The sequence below is a fragment of the Carettochelys insculpta genome, chromosome 5 (assembly GCF_033958435.1).
Source record: "Carettochelys insculpta isolate YL-2023 chromosome 5, ASM3395843v1, whole genome shotgun sequence".
NCBI classification, from domain to species: Eukaryota; Metazoa; Chordata; order Testudines; family Carettochelyidae; genus Carettochelys; species Carettochelys insculpta.
The window spans coordinates 127,509,871-127,537,312 of record NC_134141.1 but is presented as its reverse complement, the minus strand read 5'-3'; the positions used below and the strand labels follow the sequence as shown (position 1 = coordinate 127,537,312).

Here is a 27,442-nt window from a genome sequence, read left to right as displayed (position 1 = left end):
GGAGATGGCATCGTTTGGGTGTTTGTTCTTCCCAGCTTTGGAAGTAGTAACCTTGTTTCAGAGGCAGGAATGAATCACAGGGATAATTCTGGACAGGGCACCCACGCCTGTGCATATTAGCTACTTTTCTTTTCTTTTTTAAACATATGAATGCTGTCTTGCTGACAGAAGCACATTTAACCTGCACAGCTCAGTGGCTACTCATGCACCAATGGCTGGGAAGCCAGGCTCCCACACCACTTACCATGAAAGGCCCTTACCTTCTTCCCCATACTGGTCATACACTGCCCTTTTCTTGGGGTCACTCAGGACATCATAGGCCTCTGCAATCTCCTTGAACTTCTCCTCTGCACTGGGGTCTTTGTTTTTATCGGGGTGATACTTCAGGGCCATCTTCCGATAAGCTTTCTTGATCTCATCTTCATTTGCTCCTGATTGGAGCCCCAAGGTCTTGTAATAATCCTTTCCCATGACTGCGATGTTGCTTCCAGTCGAGTCTTTGTTCCTGAAAGGAGACAGATAGTGCTCTGTAATGCAAATATTGCCCTACGTTGTTCACTGCACTTGGGAACCAGCAATTCTGCTTCCCCCACCACAGACTTACCCCAGACAAACCCTATGTTCCAGTCACCAGTCACGGTCAGCTCTCCTTAATCTCACACCCATCTGAATGGCTTTGCCCAATTTACACCTTATCCATTTGCAGTTAAGGGACCAATTCAAGACCCTATAAACACATTTCAGCATCTCTAGTGATCAGAGCAGAGCATCAGGAGGCAGGTCCCAGGGCCTATTAATTCTTCCTGTGCCTCAGTTTCCCAATCTGTTAAATGGGAATGTGTGTTGAAATTTGTGGATACAAAGCGCGAAGCTAGCGCCCAGTACTATCATGTAGCTAACTTCATGTGAAGATGTAACTTAACCTAATCTGAGCTCTCCCCACTTATGAATGGCTGGTGATATAAGGGGGAGGAAAGTCTGATCTGATCTGCCCCTCCTGCAAGAGCAGCTGCCTCACATGACTTCACTAGTAAGGTCCTCTGCACACCTGGGTCCCTTGGGGAAGGAAGAAACCAGGACCATCAATTTCTAATGCAAAACACAAGCAGAATTTTAGCAAAAACCACACACCACCACCACAACTCACAACCAAGCAATCCGAGGTGGCCCTTTTGACTCAGTACTAAGAGCGAGACCCAACAGGACATGCGCGCTGTGCGGTTCACCTTAAAGGAACTTGAAACGTTTTGTTCTGCAGAGTGATTGGCGCTCCTGTGGGAACAAGTGCTTCTCACCACACAAGAGCTGTAATTTGTATGTAAAGACGACAAAGGATGAAGCTGTTAGACAGAAATAACTTGCGATGGTGGGAAGTTATTTATAAAGTGTTTTCTAGCCTGGCTTAGATTGTTAGAGAGAGTCTGCAACTAGTGAATAACGTTCCAGTAAGTTAGAAATACCAGTAGCCCTAGGGATGGCAACTCTCATAACCTGACACAGTGCAGTGAAGTCAGCCACACATGATAAACTCACTGGATTCACTTTCTTGATGGCCTGGAACAACCCGAAAGGCAGGGAGATGGCTATGCCTGCAGAAAGGCACAGGACAACCTGGCTGGCAGAGACCCAGGAAAGGGACTAGGGCAGACAATGGCATTCCATGGGCACAGTGCTGACATCTGAAAGCTGTCAGATTCATGGAGAATTGGCAGAGCGCTGGAGGGGACGTGCACGCGGTCAGAGATCTGAGGCAGGAATTATAGCAAAGGCTCAGCAAAGTTTACATTTCTGATACCTCTTCCCAACATTCTGCTTCCTACAGAGGCAGGTTCACGCACATAGTGAGGATGCTGAGCTTGAAGGATGTTTGCGCAGAACTGATTTCCTGTTAATCAGTTATATTGGGAATTGGAAGTAATTACCCTGCATGCAGCAGTGGTAATGGCTGGAAGCACACCCAGAATCGCAAGCCTGCATACAAGTAGCGTAGGTGTTCTATTGTTAGAGACATAAGAAGGCCTCTGGGGGCGTAAAGCGCATCCCACAGCATTCTCCCAGCCTCGCTTCTAAATGCCAGCACATTTCCGTACCAATACACCCTCAAAGCATTCCAGCTCCTGTGCTAGCAGCACCTGCATTTCGAAAACCCACACAGACATTTTTGGATTCCTTCCCACAATACTTTGCTCACTACAGACAAAGAGGATACCACAGTGGGACTGGAATGCCGATGAGTTAAGAGACTGAGCTGAAAGTAAAGGTCTCTGATACATCCTACATACACAGCCTTTCCTCTCCATACACACATGTAAACGCTTGTCCAGGCGCTCAGCATCTGCTGATTAGACTCCCACAACATCCCCCTTCCTGGCTTGAAACTCCAGCTTGAAGAGCCATACCCGTGCTACCACTGATCAAAGTAGTGTGCTCAAAAATAGCAGTGTAGCAGCAATGGCTGATGCAGCAAGAGGGGCGAGCCACTGGGTAGGCCTGCACTCGGGGCGGCTAGCCCTTCTCCCGGGACAGTTACATTTCTATTCTGAGGGCGATTTATGCCTCTAGCTCACAGTGTAGAGGGATATCCCCTTGTCTTATTGTTTCCTTGTGCTTCCTTCCCCATCTGTTCGTAACCACCCGCTGTCTCTCATCGTACGCTTGTACTAAAAGTGACTTGGGGCATGGACCTTCCTTTTGTTGTGTCTGTACCATGCTTAACGTACTAGGGTCTTGGTCCAGGATTGACGCTTCCAGCTATTATGCAACACAAATAAATATAAACAGACAGGCCAGTGGTCACCTAGCTCAATATTCTGTCTCTCAGTGGGTCATATCAGGTGCTTTGGAGAAAGACAAACCTCCCATAATGCACCTAACCAGTCCAGAGCAAGTCACAAAGGCCAATTTCTTCCTGACCCCTGAGGCATGAATAACCTATACCGTGAAGCATGAAGACTAAAAGCCTGGAATTTTATCTGGGTTGCAGTAACTGTGGATGCTGTTAGTCTCTCACTGATCTGGTTTAGTACTTTCCCTCTGGATTAGTGGAACACAGAAGTGCAGTACTGCAGCATCTCTCCAGTACAGACAGTCCAACCGTGTGGAAGGAGTCACTCTGTTAAATAAGATGGATTCTGTCTCTCTCTGCTGGAAGTTATGATACTCCCTGCCCCAACACACACTTTTACATGCAAAAGGACAGTTTCCGTCTAGTACCAGAGGCATGAACAGCATTCTCTCTCTCTCTCCTGTTTCCACCAAGGTGTATTTGCCCACACCATTACTGTACCACCTGTACTAGCTGTCTAAAAACTAAGAAAGGCTGTTTAGTAAAACCAGCTTCTATTCTACTCCCACAGTGCTCTGCTGTAAGCTCCTGGGAAGGGTTGGATGCACAGAAGGTGGTCAACAAGCCAGGCAAAAACCTCAGCTAGTAGGTAATCACCATGTTCTAGACAAGAGGTGAGCAAACTTTTTATGTCAGGCCCCACTTTTCACCCCTGCATTTAGCAGGCTCCCCCAACCTGTCTAATGTCATCCAAATGGACAGAAATATCAGTTATGCCCATATGAAAAAAAAATCAGCACATGTAAGAAAATAAATCTGTAGAATGTAAAGGCTTTATTAATGGATATATAAATGAGAATACACAGACATAAAAACAGTAACATATTTCAACATTTTGAATGAAATGGCCAAGCCTAACATCCAGCAGCCGGTCATGCTGCATACTGCTTATGAAATTTCACGCCCCCGCCCCCACGGGGCGGCCCACCCCCGCTTTTGTATACACCCCTGTTCTAGTCACATTGCGGCTGCCTTCCTGAACTGCCGTCATCAGGCTGAGGGAAGAGGAAAAAGAAGAAAATGTGTGGCAGCTTCTGAAGCTGTCAAGTCTTTCTCCTGACTATTGCCCATGCTCAGAGAAGCTTTTCCAAGCAGGTCATCTGAGAAAAAGCAGCAGCAGCAGCAGCAGCAGCGATTTCCCCACAAAGGAGTCCAGAGCAGATGAGGTTACATATTACTTTCCTCAGAGAACACCAAAATCTCGCAGGTCAGTCAGTGGGTTAGCCATACTTCTGATGCAATACTGCACGTGTGCATTGATAAAACACGACTCTGACCCTGTATGAACTCACCTCCCACCCTCCCAGGATCAGCTGTCTATTCCCACCACTCCTTGGTCAGATTCTGCCGGATCAACCTTTCTCGATGCCCACTCAACTCTCTCTAAATCAGCTGGACGGCACACAGAGCCAAGATTTTCAAACCAGACTAGGGATTTCAGTACCTGAAATTTTGGCTCCTGCCTGAAGCTTTTTAAGGTGGACTGGATATCAACTTACTGAACATCAATCCTCGCAAATCTGGCACCTTAAAAGGAGTTTCTGGTGGGTGACCCCAAACCTGAGGTGCTTCAAATCACTGGTCACTTTTGAAAACCTTGGTCCGAGCCCCTAGCATGGCACCAGACAGTGCTACCTCTGGGGTCAGTGAGCACACTGAACAGTAAGCATCTCATATAATCGTCCTATTATGGTCATGTAAAGCACAATCCTGCATGGATAGATGATGTCATAAGATCTTCTCTCTCTAATTTCTGATTATATGATCATGACATGATGACAACTGACATCAGAAGATGTTCACAAGACACAGATGGGTGCTGATGGACAGCTCTCTGGTGTATACACATTTGTCTTCATTAATGACCATTTACAAAGGATACACAAGCATGAGACAGATAAAGTGACTTACCGAAACTTTACAAACATATTCAAAGTCCAAGCGCTCATTTTTAAAGGCTCTAACTTTATTTTGAACATCAGACTGGCAATAAATTCTTCAGCCCTTGGTGCTGATAGCTATCAAAACTGCTTCTGGTCTGCAAGGGATGGCGGTATAGGATGGAGAGAAGAAAATGACTTGCTCAGAGGATAAGCAACCACAAAGGTGCTCAGCTCTGCAATTGCTATTGACAGCATATAAGAGATTCCTTGGTAAAGAATGAGGTATTCCTATTCAGCAGAATGGCTCCAGATGCATGCTGAACTCCACACGGTGACCAGCCAACACAGATCTAAAATGGGAAGGCTGGAAGAGCTGGTTGCTGGGAACAGGACTTCAAAGCGAGCTGAGTGGTTCAGAAAGCAACCTCCATGCTCGGTGGAAAAAAAGCTTTCCTTTGTGTTCCTTCCAGCAGCACTAAGCAATCCCCTCCCCATTGCAGAACAGGGAAGGACCCATTCAATGAAGTCACCTGACAAGCAATGATTCTCCCTAATTGATTTCTTGCTGCTTGCTGAGATTGAAAGAGCACTGGTCCTTGTAATTCAGACAGCGATTCATCATGCATATGTCCCAGATTAAGACCCTTCTATCAGTCTGCTTGGGCATTCTTGTCATTTATAAGCACGCTGTCAGAAAGGGCAAAGTACCTCCGGAATGGCAGATACAGTGCTCTACCCCAGCGCAGTTCAGTCACTTATCGCCTAAAACACAGCCACCCTCCGTGGTTAAACAGGTAAGAGAACGGATGTAGCTAGAGTGGCGAATATATCATCCCCTGGCTTCACCAGAAATTAATTGTTTGACGTCTCAGTTGTGTCAGCAGAACTTTACCCCAAGGACAAATCAGAGAGAGAGAGAGAAAAAACTAGGACAAGCGAGACTTTCTAAGTCAGAAAAAAGGAACTTTAACTGTTGTAGACCCCCACCCCCATGTCCTCCCATTTAAGACTCCAGGCTTAGCATGTGCCTGTTCCCCCTAGCTGACAGGGCAGAGCAGTGACTATAGCATGCTTTCTCCCCTGGCATGGAAAGGGGCTTGTGAACACTTCATTTTCAAACAGAGGGACCCCCAACTGCCTATGCATCTCTAATATTCCCACCACTGTGACACCTGATGGATGCATCTTTCAGCACAGAGCTTCTTAAAAAGCCCCTGACCCTCACTGCAGGGTGCCAGTAATTCTGAGTTTCTTCACTATCATTCAGAATCTCTCTGACGAAAGACCAACTGCAAGATAATAATCAAAGGTTTTCCTCTCAACCAAACATGCAGTTAGAACTGTCTTTGATCTCACTCATTTACCAGACAGTTCAGGCTTACTGCACAGTAGCATAGCACTATAATGGGCTGCTTCATGCCTCATCTGAGAAATACTGCATCTAAAATTAAGTAATTGCCATTAACAAGTACCTGACTTTCTTCAACAGTTAAATCTGCGCTGACACAGGGCTGCAACTGGCACTCCAGTACCAGAGGTCATAGGCACAGCACTTTGCACATTTATATATAAAATGTCCTGCAAATTAGCCAACCCTCCCCCACCCCCATCAAACAAACAACAACCTGCCCAAACAACGTTCTGTCCCATAGGAACAATTGAACACAAACCGATGAATTCTAGAGAAACACAGACCCGCCAACTCTTTCAAAGTGGGACAATTTCACGCTGGCCGGACAATTGTTATTTCATAAACACAAAAAGGACATTGATTACACACTGATCAGCGAGGCAGGACAGGGAAAGACCCAGATGCAACTAAGGAATCCAAGAGCAAACAGAAAGGCAGACCCAAACTGACACATGAGTTTACAACTAAACCAAAAAGTTTCTTCACCTTACATCTTGGAAATCTATTAAAACCTTTGACTTAGAAAAGAATTAACCCAGAAGATACCTCTCCATGCGACTCCAGAAGAGCAGAATTGCTGGCATGTCAGCCGAACAGAGTCACCCGCAGTCCGATACCAGCAGCCAAGACCAAGTTTGGTAAGGCTGACGAGACAGCCTTAGTGAGACTGTACCAGGGCAGGGAGAGCCACCAGTGCCCAGGCTGCCTGCCAGCTTGGAGTAACCATCCCGAAATGTCATGACTACACCAAGTGACTCATCACTGGTTCCCACACAGCGCAGCCCCCAGTGAGCCCCCCTCCGCTATTTAGTTCCCCCGCATGTAACCGCTGCTGGAACACAGAGTCCAGGGATGTGAGAGCAGTGACAAGTTAACCCTTCTCCTGCCAGAGCCTCCCACGCGACCAAGGGCACATGTCGCCGCCAGCAGCTCCCTCCTGCTCTCTGAAGGAGCAAGTCACCCACAGCCCCCAGGACGGACGTGATGGGGGGGGGGCAGTACAGGGCAACGCTCGGCCACTGCAATAGGTATGTGGAGGGAACAGGCAGCCACGAAAAGAGCTATCCCAGCACTTGGGCCTTCGCCACCCTCCCACCCCAGGACTGGGGCAGGGGAGCTGAAACCCAGCCCTGTGCTGGCCCCGGGGCCGAGTGTGAGAGGAGCTCTGGGCCGCCCCCCTTCCTGGGCGTGCGCATGGGGGGCCCTGACTCTCAGCCCTGGGCCTTGTGAACGTGGAAGGGGGGAGCCCCTGGCCCTGGGTTTGGGACTCTGGGTACCCTCACATGGAGCCCTGATTCCCCCACCCCTCTGGGTCTGAATGGAGGGGGGTCCTGACAGCCTGCTTGGGGGTCTGATATTCACAGGGGTCCAGCACCCCCCCACAGCCCAGGGAGGTGACACTTCGGGGGGGGGCTGACTCCCAGCACCTCAGGGGGGTGACACCCCCACACAGCGGGGGGGCTGACAGCTCCCGGGGGGGCTCACACCCCGACACCTCACGGGGTGACACCCCCACACAGCGGGGGGGCTGACAGCTCCCGGGGGGACTCACACCCCGACACCTCACGGGGTGACACCCCCACACAGCGGGGGGGCTGACAGCTCCCGGGGGGGCTCACACCCCGACACCTCACGGGGTGACACCCCCACACAGCGGGGGGGCTGACAGCTCCCGGGGGGGCTCACACCCCGACACCTCACGGGGTGACACCCCCACACAGCGGGGGGCTGACAGCTCCCGGGAGGCCTGACACCCCCCCCAGGGCCATCCCGGCGGCGGCCGCCCGCACTCACCGCTCCGGCCGTCCCGGGACACCGCACTCCCTGGGCTCCGCCGGCCGCCTCCCCCAGCCAGCCCGGCCTGACGTGGGGGGAACCCGCCCCCGCACAGCAACTCACCGACCCGCCCACAAGCCCGAGCCCGGCCCTCGAAGTCTCATTGGCTGATGGGACTGCCGATCCTTACCATCCTCCCCTCTCATTGGCCTGAGGAGGACAAGGGGCGGCACCCAGCAGCACGGCTCTGGGAAACGCCTCGGAGAGCCCGCTCCTTCCCATGTACAATTGGTTCATTTCCATATCGATCACGCCCCACAGGTCCGCCCCTCACCCTCTCTCATTGGTCAGATAAACCCAGCCCCGCCCACCACGGCCTTTCATTGGTTAATCTGACTCCTTCACACCGCCCCGCTCTGACTCCTGGCTCCTGCAACAGGCCTCCAAGCGGAATCCCTGGGGAAGGTTCTGGAAGTGCTGTGACGTCAGTAGAGCGAGGCTCTGTGATGTCACTGGACAGAGGCGGGAATGTGACGTCACTAGTGGGGGAGCGGGTCCCATGGGCCTTGGTGCGGGTGGCAGCTGTCTGGGGCAGCCCCTGCTGTGGCCTGGGCCCCCCGCCCACTGCTGTGGCAAAGCCCCGCTCAGGCCCCACGCCCTGAGATTCGACGAAGCCGTCGGTCTGGGGTGTCACTGGGCTGCCGGGACCCTGACCCACAGCCGTGGGCTCTCCACTGCCAGCATGCGCCTCTAACGAAGGGCGCTGTGGTTGTCCCATGGTCACGGGACTCCAGGAGCAGGGACTTTAAGGAGAGCCAGATACTGCCTGGTTCACCTTACTGCACACGGCCCTCTCCAGGATCATTAGCATCCCGGTTACCTTCCTTGTTGTGGCTTCAAACCCAGGCTTGGCCTGCCCCTCCACCCTTGTTCTTTGTGGCTTTGCTCCCTCTGTTCTGACCATGTGCTGGCTCTCTGCGTGCCAGCCCTCGCCCTTTTGTTCACATCAATCAGAGTCATTTTATTTGGCGTCTTTCAATATTTGATATTTGGCATAAAGCTCCAGGTCCTGGAGACATGATTGCATGAGAATCTCAGTTAATAGTTAAAACAAAAGTGTGTTTTTAGAATGTGACCCAAGCGCAAACTAACATTTGCGATTGGCACTGCTGCCCTCTGCAAACGTCTAGTTGCACCTGTTCAGGCTGACTGTGGCCATATACGGCATGGTGAGCTTTTAAAAAACAGCACATGCTTAGCTTTTCTTACTTCTTTTTTGGGAGTAGGGGGGCTGAGGGTGGTGAAGAAGCACAAAGGCTTCTGGGTGTGGGATCGTTGCCAGTCAAAGTCAGTAGTTAATGGCATTACGCATCACAGACCTTTTTCTGCTCCCTGTGCACTTCTTCATCCTGCCTTAACTAGCTCGTTTGCAGAACAGTGTGTACCTATTAAGAAACTCAAATCCCTCATTACACGCACAGTCTCCCCGCTGCAGAGAAGATGCGGGAAAGAGTGTACAGGCTTCATGCCCTGTGGGAAGGCACTCAACTGCTATGGCACTGAAGGCAAGATAAGAACACCGAAATTCCAGCTGAGGTCCAACCAGTGCCAGGCAGTACTGTCACCTCCTGTGATCTGCATTCTACACCTCTGTTAATGCGATTGAAAATGGCATTAACTTTTTTTGCACCAGCATTGCATTGCTGACTTTAGGGCTTGGGATCCACCACAACCCCCCAGATCCTTCTTAGCACTGCTGCTGCCAAGCCAATTATCCCCCTGATCTCTATTTCAGCATTTGGTGGGTTGTTTTTTTTTTTTATCTCCTGGGTTAAATTTTGTTTTGTTATCTACAGCCCAGTTTTCCGCTTTATTAAGATCCCTCCGAATTTTAGCTCTATTCTTCAAAGTGTTGGCAACCCCCCAGCTTTGTATCATCTGCAAATGTGATCAGTCTGCTCACTGCGCCCTTCATCCAGGTCACTGATAAAATTATCAAACATCACCAGACCCAGGACAGATGGCTGTGGAGCCGCGTTCCCTGTAAGCTGTCCACTTGTGTGGCTGCTCAGGAGAAACTCCAGCCTTGCCCAGCTGATTAGCTGAGCCTCCACAGTGAGGTGTTTTGATTCAACTGGCAGAGCACATCCTCCAGGGCACATAAAATTTATTCCACACATGGATGGAAAAGATTAGGGGGAACGTTGCTGCGGTGCCCTGCTTGAGTCCCCCCCCAATCTGACATCATGCCACTAGTAGCCACTCTTTGTTTGCAGCTGTTTAACAAATGTACCTTTGCCCAGCCCACGTTTCTCCAGAAACAAACAAATGGGGAGCGGCAGGACGCAGGGCAGGGTAACAGCCAAACAAATGTGTTTTTCACAGACTAGCTGCGTGCGCAGATTCGTAGGTGTAATAACCAGTTCAGTAGCCATAATCACTGTCTGCCACCTGGCTCGGTCATTGGCTCCCAATCCCACACAGTCAAGACATTTGCATTCTTTCAGGGAGAAGGCGGGGGGAGCTCACGGGGTCTTGTACAAGTAAATCCCTGGGTGCTGGAAAGCTGAATCTTGGCTTTTGTAAGACAACCGTTTGCTTCTAGGCATCTGCCTTGCGCAGTGCTTCAAAAACATGAAAGCGACGCAAACCAGTTGGTCCCCACTACTGCTGAAGTTGGGGTGGGAGTGGTTACAAGAAGTTGTGATTATTTAGCATTATTTAATTCTGTTCCAGCAGGGCCTGTAGGTGCTAGCTGAGCTCTGGGCCCTAATTCTGCCCAGAGAGTGAGAGACAACCTGTGTTTTAGAAAGCACAAATCTCAGCAGCAAAGCTGCAGCAGGGTAAGCCTGTTGTCCAAGGCCCCCTATCGATCCCAGAACACCAGTGCCACAGGCAGAACGATCTCCCCACTCAAGATGCTTGGTGCTGCAGGGGGTGGAGGCTATCCTGAAGAGTTGTCTTGCTGCTGCTCCCCATGAGACTGTGCAGTGCAGAGGGGCCACCATGGGCAGGAACAGTTTTAGGAGGTGGATGTAGCTCTAATTTACAGAGGAGAAACCAAGACACTGGCATGCAGACTGAGAAGAGTGAGGGACAATTTGGTAACAGCCTTCAACTTCTGGAAGGGGGCTCTAAAGAGGATGGAGAGAGGCTGTTCTCAGTGGTGTCAGGTGGCAGAACAAGGAGCAATGGTCTGAAGTTACAGAGGGGGAGGTGTAGGTTGCATATTAGGAAAAACTATTTCCCCAGGCAGGTGGGGAAGCTCTGGAATGTGTTACCAAGACAGGTGGTGGAATCTCCATCCCTAGAGGTTTTTAAGGCCTGGCTTGACAAAGCCCTGGCTGGGATGATTTAATTGGGGTTGATCCTGCTTTAGGCAGGGGCTAGACTTGATGACCTCCTGCGATCCCTTGCCGTCCTTGGAGTCTATGAGTCTCTGATTTGCTAAGGTCACACAAAGGGCTGATGGCAAAGTCACCAACGCCCAGATCACCTGATTTCTGCCTCCATATGGCAGCCAGAATACTGTCCTTCCCCTGCACCTTCAGATGGGTGGGTCCAGGTCTCACTGTTGTAATAGTCCAGAATGTCAGAACGGCCGCACTGGGTCAGACCAAAGTCCATCTAGCCCAGAATCCCATCTGCCAACCCTGGCCCATGCCAGGCGCCCCCGAGGGAGTGAACGAAGCAGGTAACCAGCCAGTGATCCATCCCATACCGTCGAATACCCTTGGCAAACCTTACCAAATACAGTTCAATGTTTTTGGAGCCCTTTGGATTAACCTGCCACTAAATATCTCTGATGATGGCAATCCCACCACAGCCCTCGGCAACTGATTCCAGGGCTTCACCACCCTGAGAGGGAGAGAGCTTTTCCTAACGCCCAACAGGTGAGAGCCAAAGATTAACCCTTCCATTTCCTTTGCTTTAGCTGAAACTTCAAAGGTACATCGATACAGCAAATTCTGCCCTGCCTCATCCCCCAGCAGCAAGTCTCAGTGCCTAGGGGAGCTGCCTCAGGCTCCAGGCTCGCCCAGCAGGGCAGCACAGGCATTCAGCTCACGCTGGGGCCTGGGCTCTGAGAGCCTCCCGCTTGCTCCCACCTCAGGGGCAGAATCAGGTGACTGGGGTCTGCGGGGTGGGAGGTTAGCAGGGGAGACGTACGGCTAAGCGATGAAAACCGGGATCCTGAAACTTGCCGGAAATCCACTCCCACCTTCTCAGCTTGCGACCTCCTCTGTGAAGTGCGTAGCGCGAGGCTACCTCCTTGCCAGGAGGCATCACGATGTCTTCTCAAGGCATTGTCTCTTACCAGCTGAGGGCTTTCCCCAGTCCCTCGCCTGGTGTAGAGAGGCCAAGGGATTAATGAGCCAAAGCTCTGGTCCAGACTCAGCCCTGCTGTCAATGGCCCAGGTGTGGAATTAGCCCTGGAACTTTTAGCACTTGGGCAAGTGGCCACGGAGCATTGGTACCAGCACAGGCTGCTCAGACAGGAAGGGACTCGCGAGTCTGCTGCTCCAGCCTGGCTCTTCGCAGGCTGCTGGGGCGAGTAACCTGGACTGGGATTCAGTACACAAGAGGAGGAGAACTCATTGGCTGTCACTGGGACCCCTGAGAGCCCAGCCTTGCTCAGGGCTCGATTGTGCTAAGGACTGCGCATGCACAGAGTGAGAGACCAGAGTGCCGGGGTGCTGGAGCTCTGTGTCTCCCCACAGCTTGCTGTGCAGCCTGGTTGAGGTGATCTGTGTGAGGGCACCCGGGGAGTCTGCAGCCATGATGGGAGCCGAACCCACATCCCCTGGGTCCCAGCCCAGCGCCCCATCCTGCCTCTCCCAGCTGGTGTGGGTGGAGTCAGCGCTGACTCTCCTGCCACATCCCCAGGGCTCCTTTACGGCTGGGTATGGTGCTGCCAGCTCAACAGCGCTAGACTCTGGTGTGCTCTCTCTATCCCCTATCCAGCTGTCAGGCCGCCAGACCCCTTCCCAGACCTGGGTGGAGTTCATCCTTCATGGCCCAGCCAGACCTGGCCCCTCTGCTGCAAGCACAAACCCCAGGCAGGGGGCTTGGCCTGTGGGCGGGGAGTCTCAGGAAGGCACATAGGGGTGCGTGTCCCTGCGGGACCCGGTGCTGACTGGCCCTGCAGCTCCCAGGGCACTTGTCCTCATAGGTGCTTGCCACGTGCAGGTTCCCTGCTGCTGAGAGGCGGCTGTTCGGCAGTGCTGGGGAGACGCTCTCGAGGCACTGGGCCCTGTCAGGTGACCAGCGTGGTGCCATGGAAGCTGCTATTTGCACTAATGATGGTGATTATTTTGTACTGAGAAAGCCGGACGCTCCCTCCACCCATCTGTGCTGCCGGCTGAGGCGAGGACAACTCCACTCCGGCTGGGTGCTGGGCACCTGCGGGGGCGGCTTTAATGAGCTGGGTCCTCATTTCAACCCGAACACTTCCTTTTCTGGCAGCGTCTGTGCTGCCAGCTGGTCTGGCTTTTTCTCTCTGCCTTTATTATACAACAGCTCACAGACACTGGCAGCCACACACACTGTTCCGCACTCCTCCCCGACTGGCCTCCTCGCCTGGCTCTGATGAGCTGCTCACGACCTTGCGGGGTTAACCTTATCACATCGGGTGGGCGAGGATGCAACCTGCTCTGGGGGGCAGCAAGGAAAGTGTGTGTGTTCTTAGCTACCAGCTTGCCCAACAGCCGATTTCAACAGCCCCTTCTGCCTGTCGTGCCTTGAGAGATCTTCACCGGGACTGGACAAACTGCTTGGGATTAAGCTATGAGAGAGTAACAAAATAATTTATTAGGTGATGAGCTTTCGTGGGACAGACCCACTTCTTCAGCCCATAGCCAGACCAGACCAGACCAGACTCAATATTTAAGGCAAGAGAACCAAAAACAGTAATCAAGGCTGACAAATCAGAATATTGAGTCTGTTCTGGTCTGGCTGTGGGCTGAAGAAGTGGGTCTGTCCCACGAAAGCTCATCACCTCATGAATTATTTTGTTAGTCCTTAAAGTGCTACTTGACTGCTTGTTTGTTTTGATAGTGTATAGACTAGCACGGCTTCCTCTCTGTTGCTATGATGTTGTATTTCTTTTTCCCAGGTCCCGAAGGCGAGGTGCTGCGAAGGATGAGACAAGAAGACAAACAATTGACAGCAGGGGACCAACAGTTCTGAAGACTGAAGGCCCCAGGTTTATTATTCCCACAGCTTTTATAACCAAGTGAGAGCACATTATTATGAGAAAAGCAATCAGCTATAATTCATCTAGCTCAGCACATCTATCTCTAGTAAAAGCACATTGTTCCTCCCAGGCCTTGAACATGAACTCTCAGAAAACACCTGGTTCAAGCAACACAGCTCCCCCGTGGCCTGCCTCCAAGAGAGCAGATGTCTTGTTTGCAAAACATGTTAGCTGTGTCTACACGTGCACGCTACTTCGAAGTAGCGGCACCAACTTCGAAATAGCGCCCGTCGCGTCTACACGCGTCGGGCGCTATTTCGAAGTTAACTTCGACGTTAGGCGGCGAGACGTCGAAGTCGCTAACCTCATGAGGAGATAGGAATAGCGCCCTACTTCGACGTTCAACGTCGAAGTAGGGACCGTGTAGACGATCCGCGTCCCGCAACGTCGAAATTGCTGGGTCCTCCATGGCGGCCATCAGCTGGGGGGTTGAGAGATGCTCTCTCTCCAGCCCCTGCGGGGCTCTATGGTCACCGTGGGCAGCAGCCCTTAGCCCAGGGCTTCTGGCTGCTTCTGCGGCAGCTGGGGATCTATGCTGCAGGCACAGGGTCTGCAACCAGTTGTCAGCTCTGTGTATCTTGTGTTGTTTAGTGCAACTGTGTCTGGGAGGGGCCCTTTAAGGGAGCGGCTTGCTGTTGAGTCCGCCCTGTGACCCTGTCTGCAGCTGTGCCTGGCATCCCTATTTCGATGTGTGCTACTTTGACGTGTAGACGTTCCCTCGCTGCGCCTATTTCGATGTTGGGCTGAGCAACGTCGAAGTTGAACATCGACGTTGCCGGCCCTGGAGGACGTGTAGACGTTATTCATCGAAATAGACTATTTCGATGTCGCAACATCGAAATAAGCTATTTCGATGTTGGCTGCATGTGTAGACGTAGCCGTTATGTTGCTTCAGATGCCAGGAGTTCAGCTGGGCCTGGGAGGTATGTAGGAGGGAAAGGCAAAACTCCTTCACTATGAGAGAGATTCCTGCCCTGGCCCCTGGGCAGGAGGTTAATTGGGACCTAACAGTTTTACCATCTCTACTAGCTGGCTCAGTTACATGCCCCAGGAGGTGGGGGTATCATGGAATCATGCAACACTAGAACTGGAAGGGACCTCGAGAGGTCGAGTCCAGTCCCTGCCCTCTCGAGATCAAGCACCGGGTAGACCGTCCCCAGTAGGTGTCTGTCTAACCTACTCTTAAATATCTTCAGGGATGGAGATTCCACAACCCACCCAGGCAATTTATTCCAGTGTTTAACCCCCCTGGCAGTTAGGAAGTTTTTCCTGATGTCCAACCTAAACCTCCCTTGCTGCAGTTTAAGCCCATTGCTGCTGGTCCTGTCCTCAGAGGCCAAGGAGAACAATTTTACACCCTCCTCCTTGTAACCCTCTTTGAGGTACTTGAAAACTGCTATCACGTCCCCTCTTCAGATGAAGACTGATATGGCTGTATCATTGGTTAGCTACTAAGGTGCAAGACCTTGACGGCTTCAAATGAACATGCTGGTTGGGAGCCCCCTCCTCCACCCCAGTGCTGGGAAAGCTCTGACCAGATGTGGATTTCTGATCCCTTCTTTGCAGCCCGGGAGCACTGAGGGGGCCCCAGGGAGCAAGGTGCTAGGGAGTGATGGGTCCCGCCAATCTGCAATCGCACCCGCCCGCACGGAGGCAGGAGGGAGGGTGAGGATGTGTTAGTTTCCCTAGCTGCAGAGGCCAGCACATGGGGAGAAGTGAGGGAGGGAATCAGCACAGGGCACGGAATTAGCCCAAACCCCTGGATGCTAGTCCAGAGCCCAAACCGCACAGCTGTGCCCTGGCCCCTCGTTCCCACCCCGCAGCTCACTGCGTGTTGGGGTGAGAGGGGCTCAGTACGGAGTAGCACAGGGCCACGCGGGACACAGCCACGAGCCATCCCACATGCTAGAGCACCGAGGGGCAACGGAGGCGAGTGAGCGGTCTGCCTGCGTGGCCTCCCTTCGGCTCCGTGGGCCGCAAGACTGCCGTAACCCAGACCGTCTCCCGCGCTAGGGCCGCTTCGCTAAGTGAGCCAGAGTTTGCAGGGTGTGCCGATTGGCTGTGGAGGCAGCACATGGCTCTCATAGTCCATGGGGGGCAATCAGGCCACCCTGCGTGCTGTGCACCCTTGCTTTACATCGGTCACTTTAGTAACACCAGCAGGAAAAACCGACACAGACAGACCCCTGGGAACCTGGCAACCGGGCGACAGTAAACAAAACGTTGGGCCAGGCACACGTAAAACCCCGATGGGCTGCACACGGGCTGCAGGCTGCCCACCACTGCACTGCACGAGGTGGGAGGTGACCCTGGGATGCCCAGGCCAGCACAGGATTCGCACTGTTTTTCTCCACAGGTGCCCAGCCAAGTTCGATCAGCAAATAGGGAGGGGGCATTCATCTGCCCCAGCTAGGTGGAGTTCCCTGTGCGTTTGCGGCGCCTCTCCAAACACCGCGCTGCACAAATCCTAGGCCAGCTGACTCTCCATCCATGCTGCAAGGGGCTCAACCATCCACCAGCTAACAGCACCTTGCCAGTGTCTCAGCTGAGCAGAACCAGCTATACTTGGGGCTTTGGTGTTATCGAAGGTCACACCTGAGAGCTCCTCTCAGTTCTAGGGACGGGTGGCTTTTGAGCCAGAGCTGCTCCCCCTGCCTTTCTGCTGGCCTGGGAAAAGCTGAGCTCTGAACCTGCCCAGAGAGATTCTCCATGGGAAGGAGGCTGATTATGGTGATTAGCTTCTGGAGCAGCTACAGATGTGACCCCACAGCTGGCAAACAGAGCAGGGCTTGTAGCAGCTTTTTCGCCCCCAAACCAGCTAACCTGCCGTAAGCAAGCACTTCGGAAATGAGCGTGATTGAGCTTCTCAGCGGTGTTGGCCTTTCATTCTGGAATAACTCCGGGAGATGCTCTATTCGGCTCACAGCAGCAGCAGCTACTGTTCCAAACCCAGCCATCAGCCTTTTGTTCACTAACAGGCTTCTCTGTCCTTAACAACCTTCCTGGGGCAGCCTGGGCCCTGCCCCTCCCCTTCTCCATAGCCTGAGCCTTCTCAGGTGCGAACCACCTCCCCCAAGCCCTCCACACTTACAAAGGAGGCAGTGCGGCCCAGAGGACTTGGGGGAGAGCCAGGGACACTGCAACTCCTCTGGCCCAGACCTAGCCCCTTGCCCACTCCGTGCCTCAGTTTCCCAGTGAGCTCTGTGCAGGTAAGAGGTGCTAGGTGCTCTTAGCCTGTTAACTTTGCAGGATGCTTTGCGACCGCAGGGGCTGAGAGCGGCGTATCGCTCCTTGACCAGCTTTGCTGTCTGGCTGCGTTCTGTCGACAGAGGTTCTGTCACAAAATATCTTCTGACAAAAACTTCTGTCGACGAATTGCTCTAACCTAGACATAGACAACCCAGCCTGTAACTGCATCCAGAAATGTGTCGTGTTAGTCTGACAGGGTCTGTTTGCCGGAAGCGTGCGTTGCCTGGCACTAATTATATACCACTGCTCTTTAATTCCTGACCAATCCAGTCCCGGATCCCAGATGTCCCAGGCTCCTGAGATGAGCGTGGAGTCAGCATCAGATTTCTCATTGCATCTCCTCCTTCTGCCTCCTCCACAGGCTGACTGTGGTTTGAGCCTGGCACTGCCGACAGCCCTGGAACTGCATGCCGAGGACCTGCCGCTGCCCCTGGACATGCAGGGTGTTTGAAACCGGCTCCCCACTGCTCTCTCACAGCAGCTGTGCTGACAGGCAGAAGCCCAGAGAAGATCCAGGGGAGTTTGTGCTAGGACTCAACAGGATCCTCCTTAATTGCACCCTTCTGAGCTGCTGAGGCTGTGTGACGAGGGAGACAACAAAACCCCAGCTCCGCGGGCCCCCTCAGGCAACAGGCGCACTGAGGATCCTGCGGGGGCGGGTGACAGTGACTCACTTCCACTAGCGAACTTATCCGCTCTCCCCCGCAGCGGGGTGGGGGTGGGGGAGATGGAAACCTCGCTGTGCGGCCTCAGGGGAGAATAGATCCATGCGCCAGCAGGCGATTTCGCCTCTCTCCCTGCCGGCTGGTACCTTCCCTGCACCGTGACGTCACGCCGCAGGCTGTGCCAGCCAGGGAGATGGGCACTGGTACCAGCTGCTGAGATGGACCCAAAGCAGTGGCCTAGTCACAAGAAACACGCCACCGACCCCAGACTGGCACAGGCCAGCCCTGAGGCCAAACCCAAGAGCTCAGGAACCCAGGAGGTTGATATGCTGCCCACATGCACACACATAAAGCGGGATGTGGGCGGAGTGCCACGGGAAGGGATCCGGGGCTGCTAGGGGACCACAGGCTAAATAGGAGGCAGTCAACAGCACGGCATTGTTGCAAAAATAAATAAAAAGCAACGCTCGTTCTGGGGCATGTGAACAGGAGTGCTGTGAGCAAGACGCGAGAAGTCATTCTTCCGCCCAGCTCTGTGCTGATTAGACCTGGCCTGGAGTACTGTGTCCAGTTCTGGGCACCGCATGTCAAGAAAGCGGTGCACAAATAGGAGAAGGGCAACGAAAGAGATTAAAGTCTAGAAAACATGACCTGTGAGGGAACATAAGATCAGCCGCACTGGGTGGGACCAAAGGTCCAGCTAGCCTAGGGCCCTGTCTGCCGACAGGCCGACACCAGGTGCCCCAGAGGGAGTGAACAGAGCAGGGAATCATGGCCTGATCCCTCCCCTGTCATCCATTTCCACCCTCTGGCAAACAGAGACCAGGGACACCATCCCTGCACGCCCTGGCTGACGGCCATCAATGGACCTGACCACCATGAATTTATCCAGCTCTTTTTAAAACCCTTTTAAAGTCCTGACCTTCACAACCTGCTCTGGCCGGGAGCTCCACGGGGTGACCAGGAGCTCCAAAGACTGACTGGGAGTTCCATGAGCCAACCGGGAATTTCACAGGCTCAGTGGCAGTTCCACAAGACGACCAGGAGTCCCACGGGCCGACCAGGAGTCCCACAAGACGACCAGGAGTCCCACGGGCCGACCAGGAGTTCCACAGGCTGACCAGGAGTCCCAAAGGCTGACCAGGTACTGCATGAGGTCAAACTTCTGCTGGGTAGCTTCAGTGCTTTTTTCCTAGAAAAAAAGGTGGCAGAACCCAAGCCCCAAACCACCTCCTTCACCCCAGCCCCAAGGCCCAACTCCACCCCGGCAGCATAACCTCCCCAGGTGGGGCCATAACCACACCCCCAGTGGCTTAGCCACCCCCCCAAAGAGGCCAAAACTGCCCCGCAAGGGGGCCAAGCTGCCCCCCAATGTCTTAACTACCCCCTCAGCAGGGCCTGAGACACACCATGAGGGACACAGCCACACCTCTGTGGGGCCCAAAATGCCTTGTGCTGGGCCTAAGCTGCCCCCCAACAGCTTAAGTGCCCAAACTGCCCCACGCAGGGCCTGAGCCACCCCCGCCAGCAGGGCCTGAGTTGCACCCCTGTGGTGCCAAGCCACAGCCACACCCTGACGGGGCTAAAATCACCCCCTTCTCCCCTACATAGGGCCCGAGCCACACCTCTTCCCCTCATGTGGGACCCAAATCGCCCCCATCCCCTGCATGGGACCTGAGCTACTCCCCCTCCCCACTCACAGTGCCATCCCCCCTGCATGGGGCCCAAGCTGGTCCCCCACTCCTGTCCCGCTACAACCCCCCACTTTCTCCCACTCTGGGCCCCTCTTTCCTGCCCCCCAGCTCCTGGCCCACACCAGTCTCCCCTCACCCCAGCCCCACATGTACCTGAGTGAGGATGGGGCTGGCGGCGGTGCCCTGGCTGGGCAGTCCTGGTGCAGCTGGCCAGAGGCTGTCAGGTGGGCAGGGGAGGCAGGCTGCACTGCTGCAAAGGCCTCACTCTGCCCCCACCAGAGGGTGCATGGCTGTCAGTGAGCTGCAAATGGCTCCTTAAAGAGCCACATGTGGCTCGGAACTGCCCAGCCGCCTTTGAGAAATGGCAGTGGTGGGAAAATAAGCTGTTCCGTGGCGTTCCACCAGAAAAAAAGTCCTGGTTAGTTTTAAACCTTCTCCCCATTAATTTCATTTGGTGAGCCCAAGTTCTTATGTTATGGGAACAGGTAAATAACTTTTCCTTATTTGCTTTTTCCGCACCATTCATGATTTTATAGATCTTTGTCCTAGCCCCTTAGCCTCCTTCATTCTAAGCTGAAAAGCCCCAGTCTTTTTAATCTCTCTTCATATGGCACCCATTCCAAACCCCTTATCATTTTTGTTGCCCTTTTCTGGAGCTTCTCCATGGATTTATAAAGATCCAATAAGATAGTCTCTGTCTTATTCTCTATCCCCTTTTTCCAATGATTCCTAGCGTTGTATTTGCTTTTTTGACTGCCACTGCACCATGAGTGGATGTTTTCAGAGAACTGTCCACGACTCCAGGTTCTCTCTCTTAGTGCTGATAGCTAAATTAGTCCTCATCGAAAGAATTTGGTTTGTTTAGTCTGGAAAGGAGAAGACTGAGAGGGGAACCTGTTAACAGCTTTCATGTACCTAAAAGGGTATTACAGGGAGAAGGGAGAAAATTATTTTCCTTGGCCTCTGTTAATAGGACAAGGAGCAATGGGCTTAAACTGCAGCAAGGGAGGTGTAGGTTGGACATGAAGAAAAACTTCCTACTCTCAGGGCGGTCGGACACTGGAATAAATTGCCTGGGGAGGTTGTGGAATCTCCATTGCTGGAGATATTTAAGAGCAGGTTAGACGGACGCTTCTCATGGATGGTCAATGGTGCTTGGTCCTGCCAGGAGCACAAGGGACTGGACTTCCCTCTGCCGGTTCCTTGCAGTTCTAGGGTTCCATGCTCAGGCCGCCCCCATCTCCCGGGGAGGCCCTTTCTTCCCAAGCGCCCGTCACCTGCATTGCAGGTTGCTCGCACTTCGCCAGCCCTGCAGGCAGGACTTTGCTCCCTGGCAGCCTGCCTTCGTGTCTGTGTTGTGGCATGGGGAGGGTGAAAGAGGGTTACAGAGCAGCTGAGCAATCCCCCAGCCAAAGAAACAGGGCACGGATAGGCAAGGACCAGGACAGTGGCTAGTGAGAGATAAGGAGGCGGAGGCAGAGCTGTGGGCTTTGAGCCAGAGAAGCTGAAGCCGCTTCCCTCGAGATGGACAATCGCTTAGTGCACATGCCCTGGCACAGCCAGGCCCCAGGCCCCAGGATGCTCATAGAATCCTAGAATCCGAGGGCTGGAAGGGACCTCAGGAGGTCATCTAGCCCAGGCCCCTGCCCAAAGCAGGATCAACCCCCACTAAACCATCCCAGCCAGGACCTTGTCAAGCTGGGACTTAACAACCTCTAGGGATGGAGATTCCACCACCTCTCTAGGCAACGCATCCCAGTGCTTCACCTTCCTGCTGGGGAAAGAGTTTTTCCTAATATCCAACCTACACCTCCCCCTCTGTAACTTCAGACCATTACTCCTTGTTCTGCCACCTGACACCACTAAGAACAAGCTCTCTCCAGCCTCTTTAGAGCTCCCCCTCAGGAAGTTGAGGGCTGCTATTAAACTACCCCTCAGTCTTCTCTTCTGCAAACTAAACAAGCCCAAATCCCTCAGCTTCTCCTCACAGGTCCTGTGCTCCAGCCCCTGATCATTTGGGATGCTGTCAGCCTCGGGGAAGAGATTGGACAAGGGCTGTGACACAAAGGGTTTGCCTGGCTTGGGCCATCTCCCCCACGGAGCCCCGGGAGTGCTATAGCATGGCACGCGGAAGAGCTGGTCTCGGAGACTGACCAGACCCACAGGTCTCTGGTGCACCAGAGGCAGACGGGAAAACCCTCTAAATGCAGCTGGCCAGTTGTGCTCATGGGGCAGGAGGGAGCCTGCCTTGGCCTGCCAGCCCCATGTCTGCAGGAGAGACCATCTAGGAAAGAGCACTTTGTTCTGCATGGCGGAATAGCAGCCCACAGCCCTGCCCTGGGAGCAGTCCGTAAGGAGAGGCTGCGGGTTTCCGGGGCGTGATCATGCCTCTTCCATGGCTGGCTTCAGAGGGGTCGGAGCTGCCCCTCGAGGTGGAAGAAGTCAGGCTTGCAGCCCAGGGGGCAAGGGCTGTGCTTTTGCTGCAGCAAGGCTGGGGAGTTGGCAAGGCTGCGTGTCTGTCTGCAGCCGCCGGAGGCATCGCCGCGACTGGCGTGCTGGTTCCGGTGCCTGGGGCGGGTCTGGGACTGTGACGAATGCAGCTGACTTGCGGAGTGACTCCAGAACGAGCTCTGCCCCCTGCCTGGCATGGCTGTCCCCCGGCAGGAGTCTGAGCACCCACTGCAAAGGGCCCAGTGGGGCCAGACAGCAGCGGTTGCAGCCGGGAGAGGAACGTGCCCTTTTCCCCAGGGAGGTTTGTCTGCAGAGCAGCTTGGTCAGGGGCCCCTGCAGCGACCTCCCCTCGGTACCACTCCTTCTGGGCTTGGCAGGGGCCGGTCAGCGGAGCTGTCTTGGCTCAGGGTGCAGCTGGGAGAGGGGCACTGTCTGCTGCCTGTGTGCTCAGGCAGGGGAAGGGAAAATGCTGGGCCAGCACCCCACCGCATGTGCGCGAGATCGGTGCACGTGGCCTGCCAGCTGTCATGCCTGTGCCGCGACTCCGTGCTGCGGGGAGGCTGCCAGCTGAGGGGATGGGGGGGCGGAGACGGGATGTTTTCATGGGCACCTCATGGAGGCTTAAAAAAAGAAATTGTTCTAGGAAAAGAAATCAGCTGAATGTGCTCGTCTCCTCCCTCCCCGAGCAGCCTCTCCTGAACCGGAGCCGAGTTACTTAAGGGCGCTCTCTCCCGGCCTGCGAGCTCCGAAGGGCACCCTGAAAAGCACTCTGGGAGGGGGCCCCTCGGTGGGCTTTCCTGTCTGGCTCTCTTTGGCTGGGCCGGACCTTGGCTCGGTCGTGCACTCGCTTGGTCGCTGTTTGGTCATTGCCTGGGCGGGAAGGGTGCCCGGCTGTGCCGTGTGTGGGCCGAGAGCGTGTGTGCGCCAGAGGCAGGTGTGGCCCAAGGCCGCGTTTGCATTCGCCTCTCGAGCGTGCCGCTGTGGGTGGGTGGTGGGAGTTGTGAGCAGGGAGGGAGAAGGAGGAAGCAGCAAGCCCGCTCTGACTCACGGGAAGGGCAGGTGTCTGCTTTCCAGGCCAGGTTTTTGAGCGACTGCGCAAGGCGGCACCGACGTCTACCTGAGCGGGTCTAACGCTGCCCAGCAAGGAGAAGCGGTGTTCCCACCTATTCACCCTGCTGCCCACACTGCTGCATCGCACCGCACCGGGCCACAGGCCGCTGAGTGCGCAGGGCCAGTGAGGGAGAGGCTAGCCGGGGCAGGGAGCCACAGGCAGGGTCCTGCTTCAGGGTCTGGAGCAGCGAGGGAAGCAGCCTGCAGCCCGTTGCCCCTGCTCTGACTTGGGATGTAAGAGACCAGCTCTCGTCAGTCTGTTCCTGAGGGCAGTGGGTCTATCAGGGAGCCCATGTTCAGACTTTGCCTCCCGCTGCCAGGCCCCAGGCTGCCCTTGGGTTTGCCCAGTGCCAACACCAGCACTGCATGGCTCTGCCAGGTTTGCAGCCACCTGCAGCTCAGCTCTCCACACTGCTCGCTGCCAGTGGATGCTCTGCGTGGGCACCCGACAGCACAGGTGGGAGGGACCCCCGGGGGGTTTGCTGGGGGACTGGAGAGAGATTTGGGGGGATTCACAGACAGGGCCAGAAAGACACGATTTCTTTTGGCCTGGTCCTCCAATTTATCCAGGTCACTCTGGATTCTCTCTCTACCCTCCAACATACCCACCTCTCCCCCTAGTTTTGTGTCATCCGCAAACTTGCTGAGGGTGCAACCCAGTCCCTCATCCAGGTCATTAATAAAGATGTTGAATAACACCGGCCCCAGAACCGAGCCTTGCAGCACTCCGCTTGAAACCGACCGCCATCCAGATACTGAGCCCTTGACCACTGCCTGTTGTGGGCCTGACTGTCAAGCCAGCTTTCTTTCCATCTTACAGTCCATGGATCTGATCCGTACTTCCTCAATTTATGGGCAAGAATGTTGTGGGAGACTGTATCAAAAGCTTTGCTGAAGTCAAGGTATATCCCATCCACTGACTTCCCCATGTCCCCAGAGCTTGTTACCTCGTCATAGAAGCTAATCAGATTGGTGAGGCAGGACTTGCCCCTGGTGAATCCATGTTGGCTACTTTTGATCACTTTCCCCTCTTCCAAGTACTCCAAAATGGATTGCTTGAGGATTCCCTCCATTATTTTCCCAGTGATTGAGGTAAGGCTGACCAGTCTGTAGTTCCCTGGATTGTCCTTTCCTTTTTTAAAGATGAGCAGCACGTTTGCCTTCTTCCAGTCATGCAGTGTCTCCCCCGATCTCCAAGAGTGTTCAGAGATAATGGCCAAAGGTTCAGCAATGACCTCTGCCAATTCCCTCAGTACCCTGGGGTGCATTAAATCCAGACCTATGGACCTGTGCACATCTAGTTTTTCTAGATAGCTCAGAACTTGCTCCTTCCCCACAGATGGCTGCCCTCCACCTTCCCATACTGCATCGTCTGGGACCGTCCTGGGGAAGTTGACTTTGTCTGAAGACTGAGGCAAAAAAAGCCTTGAGTACTTCAGCTTTTCTTACATCATCTGTCACTAGGTTACCTCCCTCATCCAGTAACGGCCCCACACCTTCTCTGATAACCTGTTTATTGTTCACATGCCTGTAGAAACCCTTCTTGTTACTCTTCACATCCCTTGCCAGCCGCAGTTCCAATTGTGCTTTCGCTTTCCTGATTACTGCCCCGCATTCTCCAGCCGTACGTTTATACTCCTCCTTAGTCAACTGTCCACATTTCCATTTCTTGTATGCATCCTTTTGGAGTTTAAGCTGACTAAGGATTTCCCCGTTAAGCCAAGCTGGTTGCCTACCATGTTTGCATTTCTTACTATGCAGCGGGATTGTTTGTTCCTGTGCCTTCAGTAAGACTGCTTTAAAATACTGCCAGTTCTCTTCAACTCTTTTCCCCTTCATCTTCATTTCCCAAGGGATCCTGCTCATCCATTCTCTCAGGGAGTCGAAGTCTGCTCTTCTGAAATCAAGGGTCTGTATGTTACTGCTCACCTTTCTTACTTTTGTCCAGATCCTGAAATCCACCATCGCATGGTTGCTACAGCCCAGGTTCCCTCCCACTTCTATTTCTCCTACTAGTTCTTCCCTGTCTGTGAGCAGCAGGTCAAGTTGCACACGGCACCTGGACGGTTCCTTCAGCACTTGTACCAGGAAATTATCCCCAACATTCTCCAAAAACTTCCTGGATTGTCTGTGTGCTGCTGTATTGGTCTCCCAACAAACGTCCGGATGATTAAAGTCTCCCATGAGAACCAGGGCCTGTGATTTGGAAGCTTCACTTAGATGTCTGAAGAAATCCTCATCTACCTCCTCTCCCTGATCTGACGGTCTATAACAGACACCAACTACAACATCACCTTTGTTACTTTCACCCCTAAGCTTAACCCAAAGACACTCAACTGGATTTTCTTCCTCCTTATACTGGAACTCAGAGCAATCATACTGCTCCCTCAAATAGAACGCAACTGCTCCTCCTTTTCTCCCGTCTGTCCTTCCTAAACAGTTTATAACTGTCCATAACTGTGCGCCAGTTATGCGAATTGTCCCACCAAGTCTCCATTATTCCAACCACCTCATACTTCTCTGACTGTGCCGGGGCCTCTAATTCTTCCTGTTTTGTTCCCTAGGCTTCTAGCATTTATGTACAAGCATCTTAGAGAAGTGGCTGATTGGCCCACTTTCTCCTCTTCACTCAGGAAACCCACTTGATTGTTCCCTCCTCCTTCCCCACATACCTCAGGACTTGTGTCACCTTCCCCTGACAAACCTAGTTGAAAGCCCTTCTCACTAGGTTTGCAAGCCTGCCCGCAAAGATGCTCTTTCCTCTTTTAGTGAGGTGGATCCCATCTCTTCCCAGCAATCCCTGTTCACGAAAGAGAATCCCATGGTCAAAGAAACCAAATCCTTCCCTGCTACACCACCTACGCAACCACGCATTTACCTCTGTGATTCGACGAACCCTAAGTGGACCACTTCCTTCCACAGGGAGGATAGACGAGAAGACCACCTGTGCACCGTATTCCTTGATCTTCCTTTGTAGTGTTACGTAATCTGCAGTGATCTTTTCAAAGTTGCTCTTAGCTGTGTCATTGGTTCCTACATGGATAAATAGGAAGGGGTAATAGTCTACAGGTTTAACAATTTTTGGCAGCGACTCTGTAATATCCTGGATTCTAGCTCCAGGCAAGCAGCAAACTTTGCCCATGAAAGCTTATGCTCCAAAATACCTATCAGTCTATAAGGTGCCACAGGACTTCTTGTTGGTTAGGAAGATACAGACTAACACAGCTACCTCTCTGATTCTCAACTCCACACACATTCTCCCGGGCCCCACAGGGTCCAGCCACAGCCCCCGGTCAATATATAGGTGGATCTTACCCAAAAACAACAGGCTTGCCCGAATCCTTTACATCTAAACATCTAAAGGTTTATTGATGAAGAAAGAAAGAACAGGGTGAGAGAGACAAATTGTTAGAGCGTTATTTTACATACATCAATTACAGTGACTGATGCAGCCAGCGGTGTTCTGGGCTGATTCTTGAAAGGCTCTGAAAGTCCAACCCTACGAGGGTACGATTCCAGTTACGTAGTCTTGGCTACTGGAGATCTGGGGAGCTGGAGCCAGCATGCTGGAATGTGGAACCTTGGAAAAGGAACATGAACAAAGACAGGAACTAAAGACAAAAGACCAAGACGGACGCTGCCAGGCCCCTTCTATAGCTTCTCCTGTGGAGGGAAAAAGTCCTTTCTCCTTCCCATCAGGCCCTGGAGAGTCCGAATCACCTGACCCAGGTGGGCCGTTGTGATAAACTGCCATGGGATGAATTCCAGGAGACAGTCCCAGATTCCTGAGATGTCTATTGGCCATCTAGGCCTTTGTCTTAGTCCAACACCCTGGCTGGAGAGGCCACCACCCACACCACCAATCCCTAAAGCATTGCTAATACAACTACAGCACTAAAACCTATAACTCTACCTACATCCATGATACAGGCATATAAGTAGCGTGTTTCGATTCGGGGCATCCCCATCTTTCATTAGACACCTCGCACGGCCCCCGACACAATATTTGGTGCCACTAGATACACTGGACACATAGAACGGCCTCCACATCCAATCTAAAACTCCAGTCACGTGACAATTTTACATACTATTTTGTGTGAATAGT

At 53.1% G+C, this 27,442-nt stretch overlaps 1 protein-coding gene across 4 annotated transcripts in view; it reads right to left on the bottom strand.

Moving 5' to 3' along the window:
• The window catches only part of DNAJB5 (DnaJ heat shock protein family (Hsp40) member B5), a 28,375-nt gene extending 20,376 nt beyond the window's left edge, over positions 1 to 7,999 (bottom strand). Inside the window, exons 1-2 of one of the 4 annotated variants that reach the window (XM_074995869.1) lie at positions 7,934 to 7,999; positions 261 to 505 (exon numbers count right to left, since the gene is read on the bottom strand). In XM_074995869.1, coding sequence (XP_074851970.1) covers positions 261 to 471 — 211 coding nt within the window. In that variant the 5' untranslated portion in view covers positions 472 to 505; positions 7,934 to 7,999. Of the gene's footprint in view, positions 1 to 260; positions 506 to 4,756; positions 5,163 to 6,625; positions 6,646 to 6,685; positions 6,880 to 7,933 lie in introns of those variants that run through there. The other 3 variants (XM_074995867.1, XM_074995870.1, XM_074995866.1) reach the window with 3 other exon arrangements.
• Between the last annotated feature and the right edge of the window lie 19,443 nt (positions 8,000 to 27,442).